The 24,949-nt window shown below is 35.3% G+C and overlaps 4 protein-coding genes across 8 annotated transcripts; 2 read left to right on the top strand and 2 right to left on the bottom strand.

The window, feature by feature from the left end:
• Window positions 1–350: 350 nt before the first annotated feature.
• Window positions 351–12,379, bottom strand: LOC122290272 (secretory carrier-associated membrane protein 4-like). 2 transcript variants are annotated; one of them, XM_043097899.1, is made up of 12 exons: window positions 12,111–12,379; window positions 6,372–6,485; window positions 6,215–6,277; window positions 5,939–5,972; window positions 5,675–5,797; window positions 4,487–4,549; window positions 4,297–4,390; window positions 3,474–3,519; window positions 3,311–3,378; window positions 1,742–1,790; window positions 1,314–1,379; window positions 351–636 (listed from the first exon to the last, which is right to left on the bottom strand). In XM_043097899.1, exons 1-12 carry the CDS (start codon window positions 12,168–12,170, stop codon window positions 604–606), a joined length of 813 nt encoding a protein of 270 aa, XP_042953833.1. In that variant the 5' UTR covers window positions 12,171–12,379; the 3' UTR covers window positions 351–603. The 2 variants fall into 2 exon arrangements, with proteins under 2 accessions (XP_042953833.1, XP_042953834.1); XM_043097900.1 differs by lacking the exon at window positions 12,111–12,379 and adding an exon at window positions 6,638–6,660.
• LOC122290274 lies at window positions 6,901–8,552 on the top strand. Its single transcript, XM_043097902.1, has 3 exons — window positions 6,901–7,191; window positions 7,724–7,765; window positions 8,363–8,552. The coding sequence occupies exons 1-3, from the start codon at window positions 6,901–6,903 to the stop codon at window positions 8,450–8,452; spliced, it is 423 nt and encodes a 140-aa protein (XP_042953836.1). The 3' UTR covers window positions 8,453–8,552.
• A 4,142-nt stretch (window positions 12,380–16,521) lies between the features above and the next one.
• Window positions 16,522–19,534, top strand: LOC122290290 (phosphoribulokinase, chloroplastic-like). Its single transcript, XM_043097920.1, has 5 exons — window positions 16,522–17,521; window positions 18,048–18,132; window positions 18,222–18,306; window positions 18,421–18,665; window positions 19,026–19,534. Exons 1-5 carry the CDS (start codon window positions 16,953–16,955, stop codon window positions 19,275–19,277), a joined length of 1,236 nt encoding a protein of 411 aa, XP_042953854.1. The 5' UTR covers window positions 16,522–16,952; the 3' UTR covers window positions 19,278–19,534.
• Window positions 19,535–21,707: 2,173 nt separating this feature from the next.
• On the bottom strand, window positions 21,708–24,572 carry LOC122288853 (protein BASIC PENTACYSTEINE7-like). Of its 4 annotated transcripts, none has more exons than XM_043095649.1 (2): window positions 24,404–24,572; window positions 21,708–22,623 (listed from the first exon to the last, which is right to left on the bottom strand). In XM_043095649.1, exon 2 carries the CDS (start codon window positions 22,542–22,544, stop codon window positions 21,843–21,845), a length of 702 nt encoding a protein of 233 aa, XP_042951583.1. In that variant the 5' UTR covers window positions 22,545–22,623; window positions 24,404–24,572; the 3' UTR covers window positions 21,708–21,842. The 4 variants fall into 4 exon arrangements, with proteins under 4 accessions (XP_042951583.1, XP_042951584.1, XP_042951586.1 ...); XM_043095650.1 differs by lacking the exon at window positions 24,404–24,572 and adding an exon at window positions 24,234–24,374; XM_043095652.1 differs by lacking the exon at window positions 24,404–24,572 and adding an exon at window positions 23,655–23,941.
• Window positions 24,573–24,949: the final 377 nt, after the last annotated feature.

A 24,949-nucleotide genomic window follows, 5' to 3' on the forward strand; every position in this document is an offset into this window, starting at 1 on the left:
CCTTGTAAATTATATATTTATTCATATTTTTAAAATAATTATACACATATTTACAATTACAAATATCATTTATCTCCAACTAATATGAGTGTCCGTACAGATTACTTCAGCTAGGAAAATAACGCTTTAATCATGCACCAAAATGTTCATCATTCTCTTTACCTTGATTTTCAAAATTTTACGAGCATGGAAGGTGAAAATCAGGATTATATAGTCCCAAGAAATTCCTCCATTACTTTGTTCTTGATTTTGAATTCGTAATCAACATTCCATCCATCAAACAAAAGGTATAGATAGAAAACAAGCACAAGCACAATATCAACATGATCACAAAGACAACTCGGTGGTGGTGTCGGATCAATGTTATCTAGTTTGATTTCAAGAAGATCCCCAAAGTGGCATTCCAATCCGGTGGTGGCAGTCCTAGAATGAATCAATATATATACATATATATGGGTAGTTGGGATCATTAGAACATGCAAATCTTTGAATCAACTCACAAAGAAACCAATGTAAATAGTAGATTGAAGAATATACTGAGCCACCCCTGAGAAGCAACGGTATTGTATGATTCAAGATGGATCACAAAAACCCAGAATCCCATCATTTACTCCCCCTGAAATACATGTAAATTTTCTGCACAAACAAAAGAAGAAAAAGGATGTAAACCAAGTCAGAGAGAGATTTTTCTATAAGAAATGAGCATTATAATTACCCTGCATGTCATTTTCCCAAGAAAAAATATACGCGCACAAATCAAAATTTTCTATAAGCAATGTGCATAATAATTACCACCCATGTCATATTCCCAAGAAAAGATATATGCACACAAATCAAAAGTCAACATTTGATCCTTTTTTTTACAAGTAAAAGTCAACATTTGATATTTAACATTGCATACATGTAGAGTAAGAACTTCACTGGTTTCTTTTTTGATAAGTAGAACCTTGGTTCTTCACTGATTTCTTAAACACTTTAAATGCTAATATTTCTTGGTGCATGCCCATTGCAATTATTTCTACCTGAATCTCTAACAATTTTTTTTTTTAATTTTTAATTTTTCATTTCACTTGCTTTTGCCTTTATTATATCATGTTTTCTACTTGTATCTATGTTGGCCACAAAAAATTCAGCACCTACGGGGAAAAGAGCAACATAAGGGAGGGGGGAAAAAGAAAAAAGACACAACTCACGACAGATGCCCCACTTTAAGTGCAATAATATGTATAGTATTTGAATTTTGAACCCAGAGGGGCTACCATAATCACTCTGAACACTTTGGAAAAAGACAATGTATGTGTTCTGATTCTGACCTGAAGTACCCATAAGCTTTGAAGAGATTCCAAGCAAAATAAGCCAAAGCCAACTAAGTAAAATATCTGCAGTAAAACCAAGTGACACATTAGGCAAACTTACAAAAACCGTCTTTGTTAATATGTTGCAGTTCAACAAAAGTTACACAATGTTCTTAATAGCATTTTGGTCTTCACTGTTTGAGGCCTTAACAGAGTAAATTTGCTTTTTAAAGTAAGAAGCATCAGAAAGCAAGCATCATGTTAAAGGAATCACATGATGCAGATCAGAAAATGGTCAGAAAGAAACAGTTTTTAGACAGAAATAGAATTCAATTATAACTACCCTAAAATCATACAAACAACTTCATGACTTGTGTAGTTTTATTTTCAAACGTACATAGAAATTAAGAACAGCAATGCAGGCATGCATACATTAAACAACTTACCCCAACCATTACATGACCATTGAAGAGATCAATTGCAGCTAGAATTCCCCTAAATTAGAAAAAAAAAAAAATAGATATATTAGTTAAAAATTTATGACATGAGAAAAGCACCATACATGCAGGGCTCAAAGCCCATCAACAAACCTGTATCAAATTTACAAAGATTCTAATTTCTATGGAAAAGATGCAAGTATGTTATGTATGGTACCACAATTTCTAAATGATTGAAATTAAGTTCACCGCAGCACCAGGCTCTCTCGTGTTACTTTATACAATTTAATAACATGGTGATAAAAAATTCCATATAAAAACCCAATTCCTTTACTTTCTTTTTTTAAGTAATAACCCAGTCCCTTTCCTCTAATAAAGGGGTTAAGAGGAGGAAGATTCAACAATAAAAATTCTACAAAAAGGAGGACGACTAAGGCCTATAAAAGTTTTTTAGTTTGTTTACTATTACATGTCAGAATATTCATTTTCTAAGGATATTTGTCACTCATAAAAGGCCTAATGGTGTAGATGTTCTTGAAAGGTCTATATCAAGAAGATTAAGTCCTGATCAATGTTCACCAAGGACAAGTTTATTTCTTTGGCCTAGTTAACTTTAGACATAATTTGTAACATTGTTAGATTAACTAAAAATTTTTATACAGTCGCTAAACATGTGTAAAGCAGCAACTAAAGTGCTTGAGCATTCTTTTCATCTGTATTTATTTATTTTTGGGTAAGTAATAAAACTTCATTAAGAAGCACAAAAGGTACACCCCAGGTCCAGAGGAAGTATACAAGAAAAACATCCATCTAGAAGGAGAAAAGGATATTAGAAAACCATGAACGGTAAGCCTATTAAAGTCTATGGAAGTTGTCCAAAGGTAAAAAAAAATAATTTACTATTACACGTCAGAATATTCATTTTCTAAGGATATTTGTCACTCATAAAAGGCCTAATGGTGTAGATGTTCTTGAAAGGTCTATATCAAGAAGGTTAAGTCCTGATCAATGTTCACCAAGGACAAGTTTATTTCTTTGGCCTAGTTAACTTTAGACATAATTTGTAACATTGTTAGATTAACTAAAAATTTTTATACAGTCGCTAAACATGTGTAAAGCAGCAACTAAAGTGCTCGAGCATTCTTTTCATCTGTATTTATTTATTTTTGGGTAAGTAATAAAACTTCATTAAGAAGCACAAAAGGTACACCCCAGGTCCAGAGGAAGTATACAAGAAAAACATCCATCTAGAAGGAGAAAAGGATATTAGAAAACCATGAACGGTAAGCCTATTAAAGTCTATGGAAGTTGTCCAAAGGTAAAAAAAAATAATAGAAAATAAAGTTTTGAACTCCTCCAGCGTCAGCTCATGATCCTTAAATTTCCTACCATCTTTTCCCTTCAAAAATACCATAAGAGGCACATAAAGAACCATCTTTGACCTGCTGCAACCATCTCCAACTTTTTATCAATTATCTTCACAAGATACTTAATTACAAACATATTTGTCTGATATATTATTCAGAATCAAAACCATTTCGAGCTTAAGTTCATACAGCCCATAAATCAATAACTTACGTCAACGACTTCCCATGAAAGACAACTGGAGGTGCAATGGCAGCGAATATACAAAACCCAATGTGAATCTGCATTATGCCAAAGGGATTGATGGACAGAAAAATGAGACACCCACTCATGAGGAGAATGGCTTAGATAGCATGATATAAAATATGGCACATACCAAGTAGAATAGGAAAAACCAACCAAATTTCAGAGCACTATCCGTCCTGTAATGCAAACAAATCCATTCACAACAACCATCAGCACACTCAATGCCACACTTCAATGAAATGACTGCAGAAATTATTTGAATTTAGTACAAAACAGTTAAATTTGTTTCCTCTGACAAGGTTGAATCGCACACATACACATACACATGTGAGAGAGAGAGAGAGAGAGAGAGAGAGAGAGAGAGAGAGCAAACATTTGAAGTGCTAAACTTCGAAACAAAAGAAAAATCATTACAAACAAACAATAGTGTCCAAACAAAAGATATTGCCGATAGTCTCTAGACCAGAAAATATCTTCTCCCCAATAAATAGGTGGAGGGTAAGGTCACTGATCCAGCCTCATGTGCCTCGAGCTGTATCTACTTCTAATGTCATTGCAGCGATAAGCGTCCCAACCAATTATTAGCAACTGTGACTTGTATTTATCAGCTCCAGTGGGGAAAATAGACTCAAAGTTATATGTTATCATCTCTTCACAAATAGAAGGAAGGACTGGAGCTTTTCTTTTCTCATGCAGAAAAATAGTTTCATCCTCCATCAAACCACTATTACCTCCACCACACTACCATGCCTATCAACACCCATGCTAAGCCACAAATCAATATGCATGTTCAGTTAAGAAGACACATCCATATATAGAAATTTATAAGATTAATGTTCAAGTAAGAGAGACCACCATATTAACAAGGAAGGTCAAAACACAACTTGAAAAGAAGACTGCAGAGAAGAAAATTAGTTTCCATATCATTATTTCTCTGCATTATTAACACTAACCTCATAGCACGATACAGAGGCCTGTACCATAGCACATATGACATTGGGCATCCAAGTAGAGCATAGATTGTGGAAAGGAAAAAAATTTTGACACCTGAGTGACTGAACCTCGTCAGAAGAGTCAGATTGAACTGAACCAATGCCTAACCATACTTGAATGCACAGATATGATTGAACAAAAGAAGCTCACCCCCGCCTCTGATCCAGCACACCATCACAGCGATCATGTTAAAAACCAGACAAAGAACTATGCCTGCACAAAGAGTACTACAACAATAGCACATATAGCTGCAGGCTTCCACAAAAAATAGTTTTTGAGCAAAGTTTTTAGCAAGAAAAAAACCACAATTGGAGCCTTATAATGGGAATTTATTATCTTGAAAACATTTAGAGAAAAAGGGGCAGTTTGGCAAGTGGAAACAGGAAATAACACAAAAGAAAAGGCAGAAAAAAATAGTCCAAAGATAAGAGGGAATGAAACAAAAGAAGCTGAGTTCAGAATTAAAAACTAATATAAAAACTAGAGAAACGGGCCTTGTTTGGTTACACATTTAAGATGAGATGAGATGAGATGTGTTTTTGAGAGTTGAATAAAATATTGTTATAATATAATTTGTTAATATTAGTTTTGTTTTGAAATTTGAAAAAGTTGAATTATTTATTAAATTTTGTGTAGAAATTTGTAAAAGTTGTAATGATTATATGAGATGAGATGAGATAATTTGGGTTTGGGTAACCAAACCAGCCCTAAGATATTTTTCGGAAAGAACAAGGGGAAATGTTTTAGTCTTCTATGCCTGCTCTTCTATTAGTAAGAATAAAATCGTTTACTTATATTAAAAAAGCAAGTGGAAAAAATCAAGTCTTTTTTCTAGTAACCATTTAATCTCTATTATCCACTAAATGTGCCAATTAGTACAAACTAAGCATGAAGAAATTATACAAAAAGAAAAGAACAAATCGCTAGCAATTAAACAGTAAATGGAACCAAAAAAATCCTCTTTGTTGGAAAGAAATTTGCTGTCCTGAGTGGATGGAGTTTGCCTCCACATCACCTCGTCATAAACAATATATATTAGTTTAAATTTTTTCTGCTGTAACTTCTTTTAGAATTGAAATTTTCTGATATAGATACAAAAAAGGAAAAGAAAAAAAAAATCACATTTGCCAATTCCTTCATTTCAGTAGTCAAATAAGTTTATTTTATAGGAAAAAACAAAATTTTAGCAGACGATATAAATGAAAAAATATAGATCTAAATGTAAGAATAAGTAGCGATTGTTAAGAGCTACACAATACTACTTACAAGACAAACATCCATATAAATATAGTTTCAGAATACACAAATTTACGCATTAAAATGTATGACTTCCCATACCTAGCCAACTTGCAAAAGCCAGATACTGCAAGCTTTGAGCATGGACCGGTATTTCATTGGTTATATCATGATGAATAATTGGAAAAAATGGAGGCCAGTTTTTATCATCATTAGGGACACCAGCTGAACACAAAATTGAAAGCAGAATTACCAAATTAGAGAAAAAGAGAATAGAAAAACAGATTTAAAAATGCATAATGACCTGTAGATGCTGTATGACATCGTAGTTACTTATAGAAACAATGTTGTGGCGTCATAGTTTACCTTTAGCAACAGCATCTTCTCTCCGTCTTATTTCCTGTGAAAGGCAAGTTAGAGTACATTCAAATACAAGAATGATTGGTCAAAGCCTATATCACATTTAAGTGTGACCATAACCAAAAAATGATATCAAGTACACATCACAACTCACAAGCTATAAAAATCATTGTCACCTAAGGCAACAAAATCTTCAATTTTAGAAATCAACGCTATAATTTCCAATGTAGGAAAAAAAAACACTTTCAGAAAAGACCTTAATCATAGAACTGTGGCACTAACCTTTTCCCGCCTTTTGAGATCTGATTCCCAAGCTGCAAGTTCTTTCTCTTTGTTTTTAGAGTCCTATGTAAGCCATACCATCAAGTACATAACTCAAATCTCTCAAAAAGTTCCAATGAACAGAACAGAAGAGTAAAGCAAATAGCAACTTCAGTACGTTCATTGTATCCAACGGTATGTCCACCGTCGCATCATGCTTCTGACCAAAGCCCAGGGTTTCAGGTCCCAATGATGGAATGCTTTGCTTTGATCCAGGAGCGGCAGCTCCTTTCTGCAAAAGAAAAAGCTCCCATATGATGACACAATGGATAAGCAATTAACTTAACCACATATCTTTACTGAAAGTGATTCTAAGAGCACTGGCATTGGATTAGCCAAATGCCAGTGCCATCCAAACATTTACCTCATTTGTCTCAAATTTACCTGCATTGGATTGGCCAAGGGAATAAGTCCATGGCTTTAAGCTACAGTGACAAGCACCCACCAATCAGATTTAGCGAGTTACTGTACATAGACCAAACAAATAATTTATTCAACAAAATCCCGTCCAAACCACCCTTCCCTCGGAATTTTATGTTCTGTTCCCTATTTCTCTCCCTCTTCTCTCCATCCTACTCTTCCCTCTTCACCATTTTATCTCCGTCCTATGTCCATTAAACCTAAGCTGGTGGTTTCTTACCAGGTGCATGCAATTTCCCTCAATCTTGGTTTTTTGCCCTAGAATTCCTTCCATCGCTACATACCTTTCCAAGCTAAAAACCCTTCATACAACAAGGAAGAAAGCATTAGCCATAGTTTACCATCTGTATCCATTTTCTTGCGCCAAGGAAGAAAGCATTAGCCAGAGCTTCCCTTCACTACTTTCCTTCCTTCGCTTTCTTGTCCCAGAAAAACCCCAAATTCTACTGCTCCATTGCACCAAAGCTCAGTTCTTTCAAAATGGATCTCTGGGATTCCTTTCTCAATTGGCGCCAGAGGTGACCACCTTTAGCTTTTCTTTTCCTTCTTTTTTTTGCCCTTCTCCCAGTTCCTTCTTCTTGTTTTGTGCTTTTGATTTGTGGGTTTTGTTTTGATTGTATGCATTTTGTTGGAAATTCGGCTTTAGTCTGGTTTGCCGAGAAAACACCCCCCCCCAAAAAAAAAATAGTGTAGTTTCATGATCTTTGTCTGGTGCTTCCTCAAAAAACGTAGAACGCAATATAATAAGTGCAAGAGACTTCTTTAAGTGGAGGAAACTCTTAATTCAACCCTTCCTTATCGAACATTTGGTCTTTGTTTTCCATTTGTTACTTGAAAATATATCATAGTTTAATTGTTTGGTTCTAGTTGTGACAATGTATGAATGATCACATAAGTAATTTTAGGGATGTGATTTTTTAGGTTCAGGAGGAGGAGACCAACAAGTCTGAGGCCCATTTGACACCTAATTTTAGGCAATTATGTATCTTTCTTCTCTTGAGTTAGTATTCATATGTTGATTTAATACACCTATTTTTGTTCTTTACACAGGTTACCAGTTGCAAGCACAAGTTTCATTTGTATTCTTGGATGGTATAGCCTATGACTTCAATTGAATAGCATTAAGTTATCTGCCTTCAATTGGGAGGATGTGCTTTTTTAGAGTTTGTAATGGATTGAGATATTGGAGGTCAAGTATTTATTTTGATCTGCAAATCATAGTGATGCTTTTCATCTGAAGCATATTTGGTTTGTCCCCGAAGTCTCTTTTCTCTGTTTGGATGGCTGCCTTGGAAAGATGTCTGAGGTTGCTCCTAGTAAATTGGTGTTGTGTGTAGAAGGGAGGGGAAACTGTGACATGCTCTAGATTTTTATTATCTCAAGCTGACAAACTTGCATTGTTTTCAAGCATGGTCTGGTTTAAATCAGTTACATGCTCTAGATTTTTATCATCTCCTTAAATAATTTGTTGCATTACAAACTTATTTGACTCCAGTAATTAGAGGGATGTCTAAGTTTCTCTTTCAGTCATGTTGACTGCTAGTATTTGTAAGAGAGATGAACTTCTCATGGCCTAGTTGGTTTGTTTAGCTGTATTGTGAAGGGCAAAGAATGTTTTGTGAAGCTTTATTTTTTGACTTGCTTGTGGGTCCTCTTGTTTTCTATTGTACTGGACTTGATGGTGGCTAGTGGCATTGCTGGACCTGCTGGTGGCTGGTGGAGTTGCTGGACCCGCTGGTGGCTGGTGGCATTGCTGGACCTTCATATTTCCTGACATGATGATGGACTTGAGATTTTTGAGGGAGCATCTATTGTTGTAATTGACTGACATAATTTTTAACTTGTTGGTTGCTGGTTGTAGTAGAATTTATGGCATGTATTGTGAGGTGCACGACTTGTTATGGCATGAATTTTTTTTTGATAAATAAACAATTTTATTGATCAAAGAAAGGCAAAGCCTGAATTACAACTCTACTGCCCTGCTTAGGTAGGCACACTAGAGGCAAGAAATTCTTGAAGGGCCATGCCATTAAAATCTACAGCTATGGCCCATCTACAAAGAGTTCTAAAAAATAAAAGTTTAAGCTCCTCCAGCGATCTTTCCTGGTCTTCGAAGGTCCGATCATTTCTCTCCCGCCACAAACACCACATAATGCAAATAGAGATCATCTTCCACAAAGCTTTAATCTGTTGTCTGCCTCTTATGCTTGGCCAACTAGCCAACGCTGCTTCCACGGTTTTAGGCATCACCCAGGCCATCACCACACGGGCAAAGACCTCATTCCATAATACCCTTGCTACGTCACAATGCAATAGAAGATGATCTACCGACTCACCCCCACCTTTACACATGCAACACCAATCTGCAATGATAATCCTTCTTTTCCTTAAATTGTCAGTGGTGAGGATCTTTCCCAGGGAAGCGGTCCATACAAAGAACGAGACTTTGGGCGGTGCCTTGTTTTTCCAAATCTTTCTCCAAGGATATTGATTATTGGCCTCTGGATTGAGGGCCTTATAGAAGGAACGGACTGAAAAAATACCTTTTCTTGCTGGAGTCCACCACATGACATCCTCTTGCTGGCTATCCATTCTTATGGAGTATATGGCGTTGTAAAAATCTGCAATGCTACTTATCTCCCAGTCCTGAGCCGCCCTACTGAAGTTAATGTTCCAAACTATCTGTCCCCCCGATATTTCCATAACATCCGCCACTAAGGCTTCCTTTGCACTGGCCAACTGAAATAGTGAAGGGTACACATCCTTTAGAGCCCTGTTTCCACACCACATGTCGCTCCAGAATTTTATCCTGGACCCTGCCCCCCACGTGAAGCTTAGCAAAACGGTTAAAAACCCCCCAGCCTCTTCTAATATGTTTCCATAACCCAACTCCATAGGCTCCTCTGACTTCTTTAGTGCACCAATCCCCCCATAATCCACCATATTTCTTCACAATAACCAACTTCCATAGAGAGTCCCGTTCCCTAGCAAATCTCCATAACCATTTGCCTAGTAATGCCCGATTGAATACCCTTAAATTCCGAACCCCCAAACCTCCCCCCGAAATAGTGCGGCACACCTGATCCCACTTGACCAAGTGGAATTTGAACTCGTCCCCCAGACCTCCCCACAAGAAATCTCGTTGGAGCTTCTCAATACGGGCTGCCACACTCGCTGGAAGTGGAAATAGAGATAAAAAAAAATAGGTAGGTAGGTTAGATAATGTACTCTTTATCAAAGTGATCCGTCCACCTTTTGACAAGTACATTCTTTTCCACCCCGCCAAACGTCGCTCTATTTTCTCAATCGCAGTATCCCACAGCGAGGAAGCCCTCGAGGCACTCCCCAAAGGGAGTCCCAAGTAAGTCATAGGAAAAGAAGATGTTTTACAGCCCATAATTCTTGCCAACTGGCGAATATTAGAAATTGTCCCAATTGGCACCAATTCAGATTTTTCCAAGTTTACCTTCAAACCGGATACCGCCTCAAAACAAAAAAATAAGGCCTTTAGGACTTGCACCTGGCTTTGGTCCGCTTTGCACATGATCAAGGTGTCATCTGCAAACAGTAAGTGAGAAATATTAAGAATACCCCTATCCGGGGTTCCGATCGAGAAACCTTCTATAAGGCCATTCACAACCAGTGCCGAGAGCATCCTGCTGAGAGCCTCCATGACTAGGACGAACAACAAGGGTGACAACGGGTCCCCTTGTCTCAATCCACGTGAGCTCTGGAAGAAGCCCACTGAGGCACCATTTATCAGCACAAAAAATTTTGCCGAGGATATGCACCAACGAATCCAAGCTCTCCACCTCTCCCCAAAACCACACCTCCTAAGTAAATGAAGGAGGAAATCCCAATTGACATGGTCATATGCCTTTTCCATGTCAAGTTTACACATGATTCCTGTTTTCCCAGCTTTCAGTTGACTATCAAGGCATTCATTAGCAATTAAGACTGCATCTAGGATTTGTCTTCCCTTAACAAAAGCATTTTGTGGTTGCGTCACAATCTTCCCCAATACCTCGCTCATTCTATTCGCAAGTATCTTGGATATTATCTTGTACACCCCATTCACTAGACTAATAGGGCGAAAGTCCTTAATCTCTGTCGCCCCCACCTTCTTAGGAATCAAAGCAAGGAACGTAATTATGGCATGAATTTTGAGCAGCAATTGTTAATACTTATCAAAACATTCAGTTCTGAATGAGTTGTTATAAGATCTATATTTTGAGCAGCATTTGTTATGACTTGTTATATCATTTGTTAAGATCTGAATGAGAGGTGCATGATGTTCTCAGATTTTTTCTCTTTATAAATGAACTTCATTTTTCCTTTCTTTTTTCTCTACATTCATGTACATTGCTTAGCAGATGAGCAGATGAGAAGATGATATCATGTCTTTTGATCGTAAGTTTCAGTTCAATTTTAATTTTTTATGGATATCATTATAAGAAGGGTTGCCAAATATGAAAAAAAAAATAGAAACAAAAACTATTAAATTAATAATATTTTATTATTATTTTGGCTAACATATGGATAATCCAATGTGGGAATCTCTCTTGCCAATCCAATCCAAAAGGTAAAACATTGCATTTTAGCCAAACTTTGCCTATGCATTTGGCTACACCAATGGTAATGCTCTAAATCTGTCTAGACAGAGGGAGTTCAAATGAAACAGTTATATCAAATAGTCAATGCATACATATTGTAGGATCAATTCTGGAACAGAATGCCACCAAACAGCTATGTTCAATGTTTTCAACAGATTTTCTATATCGTGCAAATTTATGGGCTGCTACATTGGCTTTTCCCTACCCACATTATTTATTTCTTTTTTTTTTTTTATTGGCACTGGGTGTCTGAGAACAACATCCCCACTAATCCCCCAGGGGTGCACAGGCCCTCAACAAGGACTTTCCTGTAAGTACACTTCGAATAATTCAAGAGAAAAATCTCTAATGGCCCCTAGAGATTGTTTACACCCAGAAGGATTTGAATTTTAGACCTAGGGAATATACCCCAAGCTCAATGTCTACGACTTTAGCCCACCCTAGTGTTCGCATTATTTATTTCTTTAAAACTAGAATATGCGAGTGGCACCCCGATCTCATTTTAAACCTCAAACTGCACAAAACCTTCCGTCTATATCGCTTTCGTTTCGTTTCCTCAAATTTCTCCGCAACCAAACGGAGCAAAAAGCGGGACTTCCAGATCCAGATCAAAGCTCCCGCTCTGGCCCACCGCCAACAAAACAAACAACTCAAACTACTCCAAAACATATAAAAAACCGAATACCAGCCCAATCACACACAGGCAAACAAAGAATGAAGATTTAAAAAAAAAAAAATGTCATTAGGAGATAAAAATGAGGGTGATCCAAGAGGCAAAAACTTAAACGAAACCGAAAAGAAAGGAGATACAGACAGAGAGATACCGAGAAGGGATTGACCTCCTCCTCGTCAAATGGATTGGGGTCGTGGTGGTACCGAGTCATTGTGTCACTCTCCCCCTCTCTCTCTCTCTCTCTCACTCACTCCCACTTTTCAGATCACTAAAATTTTGCAGAGAAAAGCTCCGAATAGATTGCCAAATTCTCGCTTCTGAGGAGGAGACAAAGAATCAATCGAAGAGCGTGCGAGTGCTGGTCACTTTTAATTCGGCTTGTTTATCAAGCGGGATTAGTTTTAGAAAATTTTCTTGTAATGGAAGTTTGGTTTTAAACATATGCACCGAGATGTCAAGATATTTACACTGGCTGCAACTTTCTCGTTTTGGCGGTGAATTTTGAAATAAGTAACCAGCCGTAAAGCGCACTCAATCACTATTAAAATAATAATAATAAATATGAGATTTAAATTTTTTTTAAAATTTAAGACTAAATTTCACTCTTTTCTTAAATAATTATACGATATTTATGTATTTTATAACTATATATAGTATTACTTAGTTTCCTAATAAGCATGTTTTAAGTTGGTTGTTTTAAATTCATTTCAAATTAATTATTGATATAATTTTTTATTTGTTTTATTTTTAAAAAAAATTTAAAATTTATCTTAATTTATTTCATACATTTCAATTTAAAAATTTAACACACATCTTAACTTAAAAAATTTAAATACATTTTAATGAAATCTACAAAAAATTATTATTTATAACTCAACTTAATTCATCTCAACATCTAAACATAGTCTAAGTTAAAAGCTAATACATATTATTTCAAGGTAGATCTATTCTACTATCAATATACAAAATTCATTTAGGAGTATACAATCAAAAGCGATATTGATCATTGTCCTGTTTGTCCATTGTGTCATTGAGTATGCATATCAATTTTGTTATTGATGAATTCTTTTCGAAAAAATCTATTCATCATTTATTTTCTTATCATCCTCTTATCATTCCATAACGTGATATTAGATAATAGATTTACAAGTAAAATATAATAAATAATTTTTAATAATTTAATATTACATTATAAAATAATGAGAGAATAATAAAAATTGAAATGATAAGTATCTACTCATTTTTTTTACTCTCTAATATTCACAATACTGGTGGAGAGAATCCACATTTTCTATAGCTGTGATAACAACCTCTCCCTCCATAAGGAAAGAATTTTGTTTAGAAGCCAAGAGGTAAATTGCATTAAAAAACAAAATAAAATAAAATGGTAAATTGGGTTTGTCGTAATTTTACAAACCAAAGGGTAGAAGAAAAGACCCCTCGACCGACGGATGGTGGTGGGTTTGGTAACTAATAGTTCAGGAAATTCCTTTTCCAGTTGGCGCAGTTAAATTTGGAGGAAAGAGGTGAGAACGAAGGTATAAGAGGAGATTCAATTTTTTGATATTTTTCATGAAATTAATAAGGTGACAACATTTAATCATGTTGAAAGATCATTGACCATTTGACCCTGTATCAACAATCCTTCAGTCCCTTTCCTCTGTCCATTTCCTTTTCTCTCGTTTAATCGATGCTTTCCTGCCCTTAGACCAAATCAAAAGAAAATATATCTCGCTTTGGTACGATAAGTATTTCATTTTATTTTATCTTATTTTATTATTATAATTTTATATAAAATATAATAAATAATTTGATATTTTTAAATTAAAAAATAATAATAATATTAAAAAATAATATTTTATCAATATTTTATTTAATTTTTAACTTTCATTTCAGCTCATCTCATTTAATTATCAAAACGACACTTTATTTCTAATATCATTTTAAGCGCCGCTTAAAATTTTACGAACTTAAACAATATTTATTAATCTAGAAAATCATAACCACCCGCCCAATCCATCCGTTTCGGTATATTATGTAGCATATTATATATTTTTATTCTATTTTATTTTAAATTCTCTCCCATTCATATTGTTTTTATAATAAATTTGTAATTTTTTCAAGTTTGGATAACATTTTTTATAAATCTTAAATTTAGATAGTCTTTGTATAATTTTAAAATCTAAAAATTATTTATATAATTTTAATTTTGTTTATAACTTTGTAATATATCCCTTGATTCTCTCTTTTTTAAATCTCATTATTCTAATATTTTTTCTCTTTTTTTTTTTGTGAACTCAAATACACACACAAATATATATACACATAAATATATATATATATGATACATACTTATATATATTTAATTTATTAATTATCATTATATATATATTAATTCCAAAATGGTATATTAAAATATTCATGTACCAAACTATTTCATTTTAGTGCTTAAATTGAGATAATCACAAACAAAATTTAAAACGTTGGACCGAATCGAGACAATGCGTCGCGCATGATCCAACTATACATTTAAAAATGAAAAATATTACATGTCTATAGCACTTTTACTCTCTCAAAACAAGTTAGTTAACTCAATCAAAGAAAAAAAAGAAAAAAACAGGCCTCTATGATGCATTATGCATAGGTCCTACCAGATATAGTTTATAGTAAATACTCTTTAAAAAAAAATAGAAAATACAAAAGGTGACAGCATGAAACATTGGAGAAAGGTGGGCTGGCATTTGAAACCTCCCACAATTATAAATTAATGTCTGACTAATTATATACCATCGGCGGTGTCTGGTTCTTAACTTGAAACCAGGTAGTTTCGTCGGGACAAAGATTATATTAATAGGTTAATTACGAGAGAGGGATGTCGCAATCCTCCTGGATACAAGTTTCTAAATGTATAAAGTTTTTATAAAAATGTGGGCTCCATAAAAAATAAATAAAATTCTTTTTTCATAAAGTCTAATTTTTTATAAAAAACTTGCATGAAATTTATATATTTGAAAATTACATATCAAAAATAGACTCGTGTATGGTTTGGCCTTTCAAAATTTTTATCTCAAATTTAAAATTTTTATTTTATCATTATAATTTTTTTAAATTTCTATACAAAATATAATAAATAATTCAAAATTTTTTTAATTTTTTCAAACCTTAAAATAATAAAATATTCAAAATTTTATCTTACTACTAAACCATAGTGTCAATAATGCCCGAAACATGTCAATACTTTGTTGGATTACGATAAGTGCGCTGATCTGTACCTCCACCTTGCTAGAGTTGACTTTGTTTTGTATATTAGAGTATTTTGAGAAATTTTTATTTTTATTTATTATTTTTTATCTACTGTTTATTATTTATTATTATTATTTAATATTTTTTTATTTTTTTATTATTCACAAAATTTTTAAAATTATTTCACTACTCAAACACAACCTCACAAAAAAAAAATAATAGTTGAAATTAGAGGAATATACTCCTCATAACATTCATCAATTTAATTGAACATGCAAATGATTATAGAATCTAATTACATAAGGAAAATGATTCGTTTAGTCTTAAGATGTGTAAGTTTTATTAATTAATTTAGTTTTTTAGATATTTTAAAAAAAAATATCTAAAAAATATATAAAAAATTACTTTTTAATAATATATCTTAATATTTTATTTAAAAAATATATAAAATTATATCTAATCGAAGTTGAGGTCTTATTTGTGTAAGTTTTGTTACGTATAAATAAAGTCGTATATTAATCTATGTATTAATATTAATTCTTTTGTATTCAAAATTTAAATTAATATTATTTTTAATAATATTAATATATAGTTATAATTGTAATTAGATTTTTACTAAGTGGAATCTTAAATGGTATGGTACCTAAAATATTCGCTCCAAAAGAGGTCAGACAAAATGGACCAGCCCCGTCTACGCGGGAAGTCAAAGGAGGAGTCTTACACCTCGTGCCAATGTCCTCCGCCAACATAAATTTTCTAATGCAAATGGATGGAACTGGGCTGGCTCACCCACAGCAACTGCAATGCTGCTCTAAAACCAAATACCTAAAATACAACTGCATCCAAACTCTATTCTAAAACCCAACTTCCACACAGAGTACAATTGATTTATTTATAAAGATTTATGTCATTATTATGAGAAAAAATTAAAATAAATTAAATACCGATAATTTTTTTTATTATAGTTGATGTTGAAGGCTTTCATGATAATTCCAAAAAGAATTCTATAGGCGAGATTATTATTATTTTTTTATTTATCTCTATTTTATTTATTTTTTAATTTCTAATCTTACAGTTTGTGAGTCATGTTGTGAGGACCAAATCCTAGCCACACAAAGACACTCTCATAGAAGAAGAGTCCCAGATTGAAATGTAAGCTTATTGGCCCCATATCTCTCCTCCTTCTTTCCACACCCACCACCCCTCATCTTCAACCAGCCACTCTCTTGTTGCCACGTGGTATTTCAAACATCCAGAGTACAATTAATCACCACCAAGCTTCTTCATGCCAGTTTTTATCTCAAACATCATCAAGCAATCTGCAACTTAAAGAAATACATCAGCCATGACTTTTGTTTTGCTGGGCAAAGAAAAATAAAATTGGACTATTTTACCCATTTCCCATTGGTGTAGGCCACCCATGTCTCCCCTCACGCCACCTTAAAATTACCTCCAAATTTTTCCAAAACCAGGGGTAGTCACATAAACCTGTAAACAAAAAGACATATCAGCCTCCCATCTCCAATCCAACGTTTTCCTTCCCTTCCAGACGGCCTTCTGCTCCCATCAACCTCTACCTTTTTCTCTTACTTGTGTTCCAAAGCTTTCATATAAAATCAGAAGGAATACAAGAATCCAAACCCATTCCATCTATATTCCCAAAACTAACTAAGAATTTCCAAAAGCCAATTCAACCATCTCTTCCACTCTCAGAGAGAGTCTCTGTTAATTCTTGAGCAGAGGGAAAAGAATGGCAATTTGTCCAGTCTACACAACTAAGTCCCTCCATTCCACATGTTCAATCTCCACACCATCAAAAACCCACTTGGGATTTCACCAAAAACAGGTAGTTTTCTACACCACTAGTGGAAGGAAAACCAGCAAGAGATCAGGCAGCACCAGCAGCCCGTATGTGATAACATGCTCGGTTGGTAACTCGCAGACAGTAGTGATTGGTCTGGCAGCAGACTCGGGTTGTGGGAAGAGCACCTTCATGAGGAGGCTGACCAATGTGTTTGGAGGTGCAGCAGAGCCACCCAAGGGCGGCAACCCTGACTCCAACACCCTCATTAGTGACACCACAACTGTGATATGCTTGGATGATTATCACTCTCTGGATAGAACTGGAAGGAAAAAGAAGGGAGTCACTGCACTTGACCCAAGAGCCAATGACTTTGATCTTATGTATGAGCAGGTTAAGGCACTAAAGGATGGGATTGCTGTTGACAAACCCATTTACAATCATGTTACTGGTCTCTTGGATCCTCCCGAGCTCATCAAGCCTCCCAAGATCCTAGTAATTGAAGGTTTGCACCCCATGTAAGTATAAAATTTCTCCCTCTCTCTCTCTCCCTCTCACATACACAAACAGTTGTTCATAAAATCCTGGAATTATTCTTGCATCGTTTAGAAAAAGAAGATTCCTGTAACCGTTTTGGTCGTTTTCTTGGAATTTATGAGAATGTGGGTTAATTTTTTAGCTGTTTTTTCCTTTACTTTTTTAAAGGAGAACATTATGGTATTATTATAATTTAAAAATGTTTCTGTTCTTATCCTGGCAACTGCCGAGCGGGGGGCAGGCAGGGCATAGACAAACTTACATGAACTCCAATAATGAATCCCATTTATGTGTTTGGGCTAAACAGTTTGCGAACTGGCCACTCTAAGTAATCAAAGTTTATATGTGTCAAAGCCTATGAATGTTGTTGTTTTGTATTTTGTTTACGTTGTACATTTGACAAACAAATAAACAAGGAAACATATGAGAAGAAAGCAGTAGTTCTCTGATAATTATGTCCATGCACGTCCTCAGATCAATAAATCAGTAATCTTTGCCCACATTTAGGTATGATGCGCGAGTAAGGGACCTCTTGGATTTCAGTATCTACTTGGACATCAGTAATGAGGTTAAGTTTGCATGGAAAATTCAGGTAACCACGCTCTGAAAGTCTATATCTGTATCAAAGTTTCTTTTCAATTGATTTCTTTGAACCGAACGACCATGTTATGTAAATTTCAGAGGGACATGGCAGAGAGAGGACACAGTCTCGAAAGCATCAAAGCTAGTATCCAAGCCAGAAAGCCTGATTTTGACGCATATATCGGTAGTCCTTTTTAGCTTGTGCACATTTTTTAGCTCAAAACTGTGCTTTGCCTTGCTATTCCTCCAAAAAAGGAAACTGAATGTTTGTGTTTATGCCTGGTGTGTGTGCGCGCAGACCCACAAAAGCAATATGCAGATGCAGTGATTGAAGTGCTGCCTACCCAACTTATCCCGGACGACAACGAGGGGAAGATTTTGAGAGTTAAGTTGATAATGAAGGAAGGGGTGGAGTTTTTCAGCCCAGTTTACCTGTTCGATGAAGGTTCTTCCATCTCATGGATTCCATGTGGAAGAAAGCTTACTTGCTCCTACCCTGGCATCAAGTTTTCTTATGGCCCCGACTCTTATTTCGGCCACGAGGTACCCATCTCTTGAGTGAAATGTTTAGCTCATAAAGAGAATTACAATAAGAATGCAGTAAAACTGACTAGACTTGATATAATACGTCTGATTTTAATCAAACCACGTCAGTTGCAAGCTTTCTTTTCATAATTTTCTTTATAAATCTAGCACTTCTCAATAATTAATTTCTTGCACAAATCATTGTCAAAACTCAGTTAATTACAGGCTGATTCTCTAATGATCTTGATTAAGTGATTGTATTTGCTAAAACTCAGAAAGCACATCAACTAACAGAATCATATAAAACTGGTTGTGATGCATGGATGCTGCAGAATATTGCCAATGACTTGATTAACAGTAATGTGTGCCTGTTTCTAGGTGTCAGTGCTGGAAATGGATGGTCAATTTGACAGATTAGATGAGCTAATTTACGTGGAAAGCCATCTAAGCAGCATCTCTACGAAGTTCTATGGAGAAGTCACCCAACAAATGTTGAAGCTTTCGGATTTCCCAGGCAGTAACAACGGGACAGGTCTTTTCCAAACCATTGTCGGGTTGAAAATAAGAGACATTTACGAGCAGATAATCGCCAGCAAGACCAAAACTCCCGTAGAAGCAACAAAAGCCTAAAAACTTGCCTTGTGTATTGGACAATGCGGCAAGCAAGCCTCTAAAATCATCTTCCACTTTCATTTATTTTATTTTTCTTCAGATTTCCCAATTCCTTCGTAGCCATGTCTCAGTTTAGTGTTAGCCTATTATTGATGGGAGAGAACACTCTGTACGTACTTATTGTAATGCTGTGGAGCCGTGTAATATAGAGAAGTGAACACAGACATGAAGTTCTGTTAAGAAGTTAATAGAAGATTGGGTACCCTTTTCTGGTATTGTTTTCCCATGAATTTCTCACACTGTAATGCATCACCATTAAAACCACTCTCTGTTTTCTTTTTCCTGTTGAGCTCATGGTTGTCTTCACTTTTGTTTTCATGCACAGAAATATAACAAAAAACTAGTACTGTCTTTAAGTTTCTTGGAAGGTCCAAGAGGTTTGAAATGGCAAGGAATGCGGGTCATGTTAAGGTTTGGCCAGGCAAGGCAGATGGAATTTTATCAGACTAAAAAACTGTATATTTTTCGACAACAAAGCTACTCTTCAGTCTAATTTTATCATATTTAGTTACACATTCTAACGTAACAAATTTTAAATAACTGTTTATTAAATGATTGACGCATGGAACCATTTGAATGGTACCACATCAATAAAGGTAACAAAGGATTAAAAAAATTTTAGTCATAAAGAACAGAATGTCCTATACTCACAAAACCATTGGCACAGCTTCTATTATGTAAAATCTTTTATTTTGCAAGCAAAGCTGCTTGAAAACAGACAATAACACAATTTATTAATTTATTTTTAATTTTTAATTTTTATGTTGGGGAGAACCTCTTCAAGGCAGGGTCCTAACCTTCAGATTCACCCTTGCAGAGTAAACTCTTGTTCTGTGCACTGCATCTACGGAAGTTTTCCTACATAGAAGTAGTTAAATCATGGCTTTTCACCAAAGGTGTGGCCCCAAATGATTATTTGCAATTATGAGGTGTTGATCCTTGAATCTTGAAGGGAGTGATAACCCAAGACCAACGCTTTCACCACTTGGGCCAATCCTTTGGGGTTAATAACACAGTTTATTATATGTAACATTTTTAGTAACAAGTTCATCCTTGGTTTAAGATTTTGTGTGAATCTGAATTAATAAGAGTTTAAAATAAAGAAATAAATCTCAGCATCGATGTGCAGGTCTATGAGATGTAAAACAATGTTTGCGTTTGCCTATCCATCTGTGTGTGTGTGTGTAAAACAAGGTTACATGCTAAGCACAAAAATTGACAATACCGAGAACCTGAAAGTTGGAGGCCGAGAGGCAGGGGTTTAATGCTTGAGTTTAAAACCACGAACAAGGAATAATCAACAACTGTTTTTCCAGCTTTGACACAAAAATATTAAACAGATATTCCATTTCCTATGTTTTACCGAAGTTAAAGGATCTTTGTAACCAATAGAAATACATTTATAGGATTAACGGTAAAATCATCCTACTAGCTCGTACCTAGTGAATATGGTACGACATACATTCAGACTATTTCGACAAAACCTTCTAAAAATGCAAAAGAAATCTCATAAAAATCACTGAAGATGAAACTGCCAAACAACCCACTTGTTACTGCCGAAACTCATGCCCCAGAGAGTTGAATCCACAGGATTCTTGAAGTTTTGTATGTGAAACAGTGGAAGGCATCCAAAATTTTTTTTTTTGATGAATAAACGGCATCCAAATATAAAAGTGGCTCTATAGAATGTAGAATGAACAAAGAACAACAGTCAGAGAACTACAGAAGAAAGGATTTAACTTTATATACCTTTACTTTTTTGTTTTGTCAAAGAAACCTGATCAACATAAATAAGGAGGGAAGGGAAGTGTACTAGAGAAGAAAGGACTAGAAGTCTTTAGACATTTCCTTTCTCCCCCTCCAAAGAAGCCTGAGCAACAAACTGAGGAGAGAAAAGTGTTGTTCAGTTCTCACTTGTACATATCCTACACGGACTCAGAACATTATACTTGAATGATAACACAGCAAAAGCATGAAAAGAAATTCATAAATGGTATTTTTTTTTTTTTTTTGATAAGTAAATATAAATGGTATTTAAGTCCACGTAATTCATAAATATGACATTGATATGTACTCCCAAATGCAATCCCTACCAGAATTCCACCATCTCATTAAAAACATGGTTGAATTTTCTTAACTCATTGAATATACAGCATCTTAAGCTAATAACATTTCTAATTTCAATGTATATGTGAGTAAATATAAAAAAAAGTTAATTCAGACATTAAATTAAATAATTGGAAAACAAGCCAACGGTGGAAGTAATCAGTGCAAATACATGTTCATTACCTGATTTTGTATTTGAAACAATATTAACAATCTCGTGGAAAATACAAGCCAACAAGACAATGGAAGGATAGCAACAACAATCATGGTAAAGCAAGAAAGTGATGTCATAAGAACGCTCCTCCATTCAAAGCAGCAATTTGTTCCAAATAAGTTCTAGAAGTAGGAAAGATCTTAGAAACTACATATACATACTAGTTAATGTGATTATCTTTAAGATACAGCAACAAACCAGATCTACTTGATTATGACAAACTTGTTGGTACCGTGTCTTGCCCAATGGTCCTTCAAGTCAACTGGACGAGTAAGATCACGACCTTCAGCTGCAAGTCTCAGTAGAAGTTTCCCATATGCTCCATTGCTCATCTTTCTCCCAGCCATGCGAGCCCCAGGCCTTGTAGAGCTCATAGGCAGAGGATATTCAGATATGTTAATGGTGCAACATGAGGATTGCCATCCACCAGCACCCCATTTGTAGCATAATCTAGCAACACCTGTACAAGAACAGTATGGAGGCGGCACTTCAGAGGAATCAAAGCCTGCTTTGTCCATATCAATATTAATCATCATCTTTTTTTCACGTTTTCCTTCAGGTATACTTTGTCCCTTTGTCTTCTTGGGAGTCTTCTTGGCTTGCTTTGGCCCGAAAGCCTTGGATGAAATTGGATTAGGACCCTTCATAGAATTCTTCTGTTTCCTACCCTTAGCAGTTTTAGTAGTTGAGTTGACATTCTTCATTGGTTCAGTTGTAGCAGCAATTGTTCGGATGGGACCAACAGGAAGACCGGGTTCAGGGTTGGTTTGGGTTCCTTGAAAAGGATTTGAGCTGGTTTTTGATGCAGAGAGAAAACTCCCTGGATAAAACCAGGTAAAATGTGGAACAGATGCCCCTGCAGTAGCTTCAGGTATCATAGTGTTTCTATTGGAGTAGGTTCCCATCTTCACAAGAACTTGATGTCTTAACTCTGCTCTACACCCAAAGACTGCTCTGAGAAAACACTAGTACCTTATCTGCCATCTGTATCAACACAAGTGAGCAAAATAATGAAATTCCCAGCCCTCGGCAGTAGTTTTTGTTGAAAGAAACACAAATCTGCATAAAAATAAATGCTTCACTCTAGATCAACAAACAGGGCAGCATCAAAGAGTTGGAGAAAAATTATCACATTCTAGAAAGCAAACCAAGAATCATTAATACCCAACCCAAATGCAAACCTAGAAAAAATATATTCGAACAAAGGAACAGAAATTACCATTTGAATTTGAATTTTTCAATCACATAACAATATGAGACAGTCTTTGAATAACAAATATTAAATCAGCATGATTACTACAAGTACCATATTATTAATGAAATATAGACCTGCCTGCCATCCATACCAGAAAAAATGAAGTTTTCCGAAAAAACCTACAAATGGAGGAAGACTTCCAAGGATAAGAGACATCATCAGAATCTGAATGCACGAGATCTTAAGATTTCGAGCTCCTTACGAATACTTGGAATGATAAATAAGTAAAATTCCCAAGCATTCCACACGGTTTTCTTACAAACTGTTTGAATTATAATGTAATAGAAGTTTTCAATTCAACAGTTGCAAAACTATTCTTGAAGGATTTCTTTTTGTGAGTTAGTGAGTTAACATCATGAAGAGTCTCTTTGTGAGGGCATGGTACAATATGAGAGGCCACCTTATTAAGCCAGAAGCTTAAGCCAGAGGATTTAGGTCTATATCAACTACTTACACTTATCCCCGTTACTCAACGTGGGATTTAATCACATAATCAACCACAACCTCACTCACACAAATATTCAAACAGTTCTGAGACCAGAAGAAGCCAGCGTGCTCGCTTCAAACATACAGACAGACATATGCACATGGACGCAAACAAACTAGGCATGCATGAACGCGCATGTACACAACGTAAATATAAGAAATTGAAAACCTTAACTAATGACGTACGTTGTGTCGACAAATTGAAATGTGCCCTAATAGAAAAATGGAAAGAAAAAAGAATATTAAAAACAAAATATTAAAAAAACAAATTAACCTGTAATTTGATGAGCAACTCGTACAAAAGTAGTAGAATGAAAAATCTACTGCCATAGGAGCAAGAGGCATAAACTTTTCAAGGAAAACACAACCCAAAGGGCCAAAGATTACATCACAATTTTACGAAGAAAAGTGCGAAAATTCCAGAGCAAAAGGGAGCTCCCGGCCGAAAAACAACTCGAAGACTCATTTGAGACACTATTCCACCCTCATGCCGCACTTAAGATTAAAAAGTCAAATTCTCCAGAATGCTTTCGCAAAGAGAAACAAGTGCACAAACGCAGTAGGTTGCAAGCTGTACCACGCAGAAAAGAACACCAAAACCACAACAAAATCAAGCTTCGAAAAGTACAGAACTTTTAGAGAGAAACGATATTGGAAAAAAAAAAAGCCATATCAGAAATCCACTCTAAGATCGAATATTAAAGGTAAAGTACGTCACCAAATAAAAGTACCATCACTCCCAAACACCATTCATACCCAAACTTGTCTTTCAAAAACGTTAGACAGAGATAACGAAACCCATCAAGGCCAAACGTCAAAGCAAGCTTCAAACATGAGATAGTAAAGACCCTACCTCTTTGGAACAAAAGGAAAAGTTAAAGAAGAAGAAGATCAACACGAAAGCTTCAAGCAGAGGGGCTTCTCACACAGTAGAAAGACCTACCAGAGGGGAAAAATTTTCTTTTTTCTCTTCTATAGATTTTCAATGCTGCATTTTAAGTGGGAAAAACATTATCGTTTTACCTGGAAAAGCAGTTCCTGTGCTATGCTTCACTGCAGCAGCTGACCAAAAGAAATGCTTGCTCTCTCACTCTCCGTGTATGAAATATTGGTTTCAGAATCAGGGGATGGGTGGTTGCTCATATCTCAAGGGACTGGGACTCCACTACTCAGTTTCTCAAATCTCAAAGAACTGTGTTCTGACTGCCGTAAAATTGGTCAGCCCACGCCATCATATGAGTACGTGTGAAACACGCTCCAATAGCATGGGATCTTGCCAGCTGAAAAGGATGAGTCAGTAGCGCCCGTATTTGAGCGGCTATACAGCCACGGAGATCCAAGTTTCTGATACATATATGTTTTTAATGTATTTTTAAAATTTCTTTAAATATTTACGAAAGAAAAATTAAAATTTTAATAAAAAACATGATTTAGTTAATCATTAAATAAAAAATATATAGTACAGGGTGAAATGCTCGGAACGTATTATCGAGATCCCAAACATTTCTTCTTGTATTTTAGCTATCCTCTCAATTATAAAAGAAAATTTTATTACTTATCATCTTCAAA

The sequence above is a fragment of the Carya illinoinensis genome, chromosome 12, assembly GCF_018687715.1.
Source record: "Carya illinoinensis cultivar Pawnee chromosome 12, C.illinoinensisPawnee_v1, whole genome shotgun sequence".
NCBI classification, from domain to species: Eukaryota; Viridiplantae; Streptophyta; class Magnoliopsida; order Fagales; family Juglandaceae; genus Carya; species Carya illinoinensis.

Coding starts and splice junctions, on each gene's coding strand:
- LOC122288853 (XM_043095649.1), bottom strand. CDS start 22,544: ATGGGAACCTACTCCAATAGAAACACTATGATACCTGAAGCTACTGCA.
- LOC122290274 (XM_043097902.1), top strand. CDS start 6,901: ATGCAATTTCCCTCAATCTTGGTTTTTTGCCCTAGAATTCCTTCCATC. Junction 7,192..7,723: donor TTTCTCAATTGGCGCCAGAG/GTGACCACCTTT, acceptor TTCTTTACACAG/GTTACCAGTTGCAAGCACAA. Junction 7,766..8,362: donor TTCATTTGTATTCTTGGATG/GTATAGCCTATG, acceptor GATGGTGGCTAG/TGGCATTGCTGGACCTGCTG.
- LOC122290272 (XM_043097899.1), bottom strand. CDS start 12,170: ATGACTCGGTACCACCACGACCCCAATCCATTTGACGAGGAGGAGGTC. Junction 6,278..6,371: donor TACCGTTGGATACAATGAAC/GTACTGAAGTTG, acceptor TGGCTTACATAG/GACTCTAAAAACAAAGAGAA. Junction 1,791..3,310: donor TTTCATGGGAAGTCGTTGAC/GTAAGTTATTGA, acceptor TTTCTAATTTAG/GGGAATTCTAGCTGCAATTG.
- LOC122290290 (XM_043097920.1), top strand. CDS start 16,953: ATGGCAATTTGTCCAGTCTACACAACTAAGTCCCTCCATTCCACATGT. Junction 17,522..18,047: donor ATTGAAGGTTTGCACCCCAT/GTAAGTATAAAA, acceptor GCCCACATTTAG/GTATGATGCGCGAGTAAGGG. Junction 18,307..18,420: donor TGATTTTGACGCATATATCG/GTAGTCCTTTTT, acceptor GTGTGCGCGCAG/ACCCACAAAAGCAATATGCA.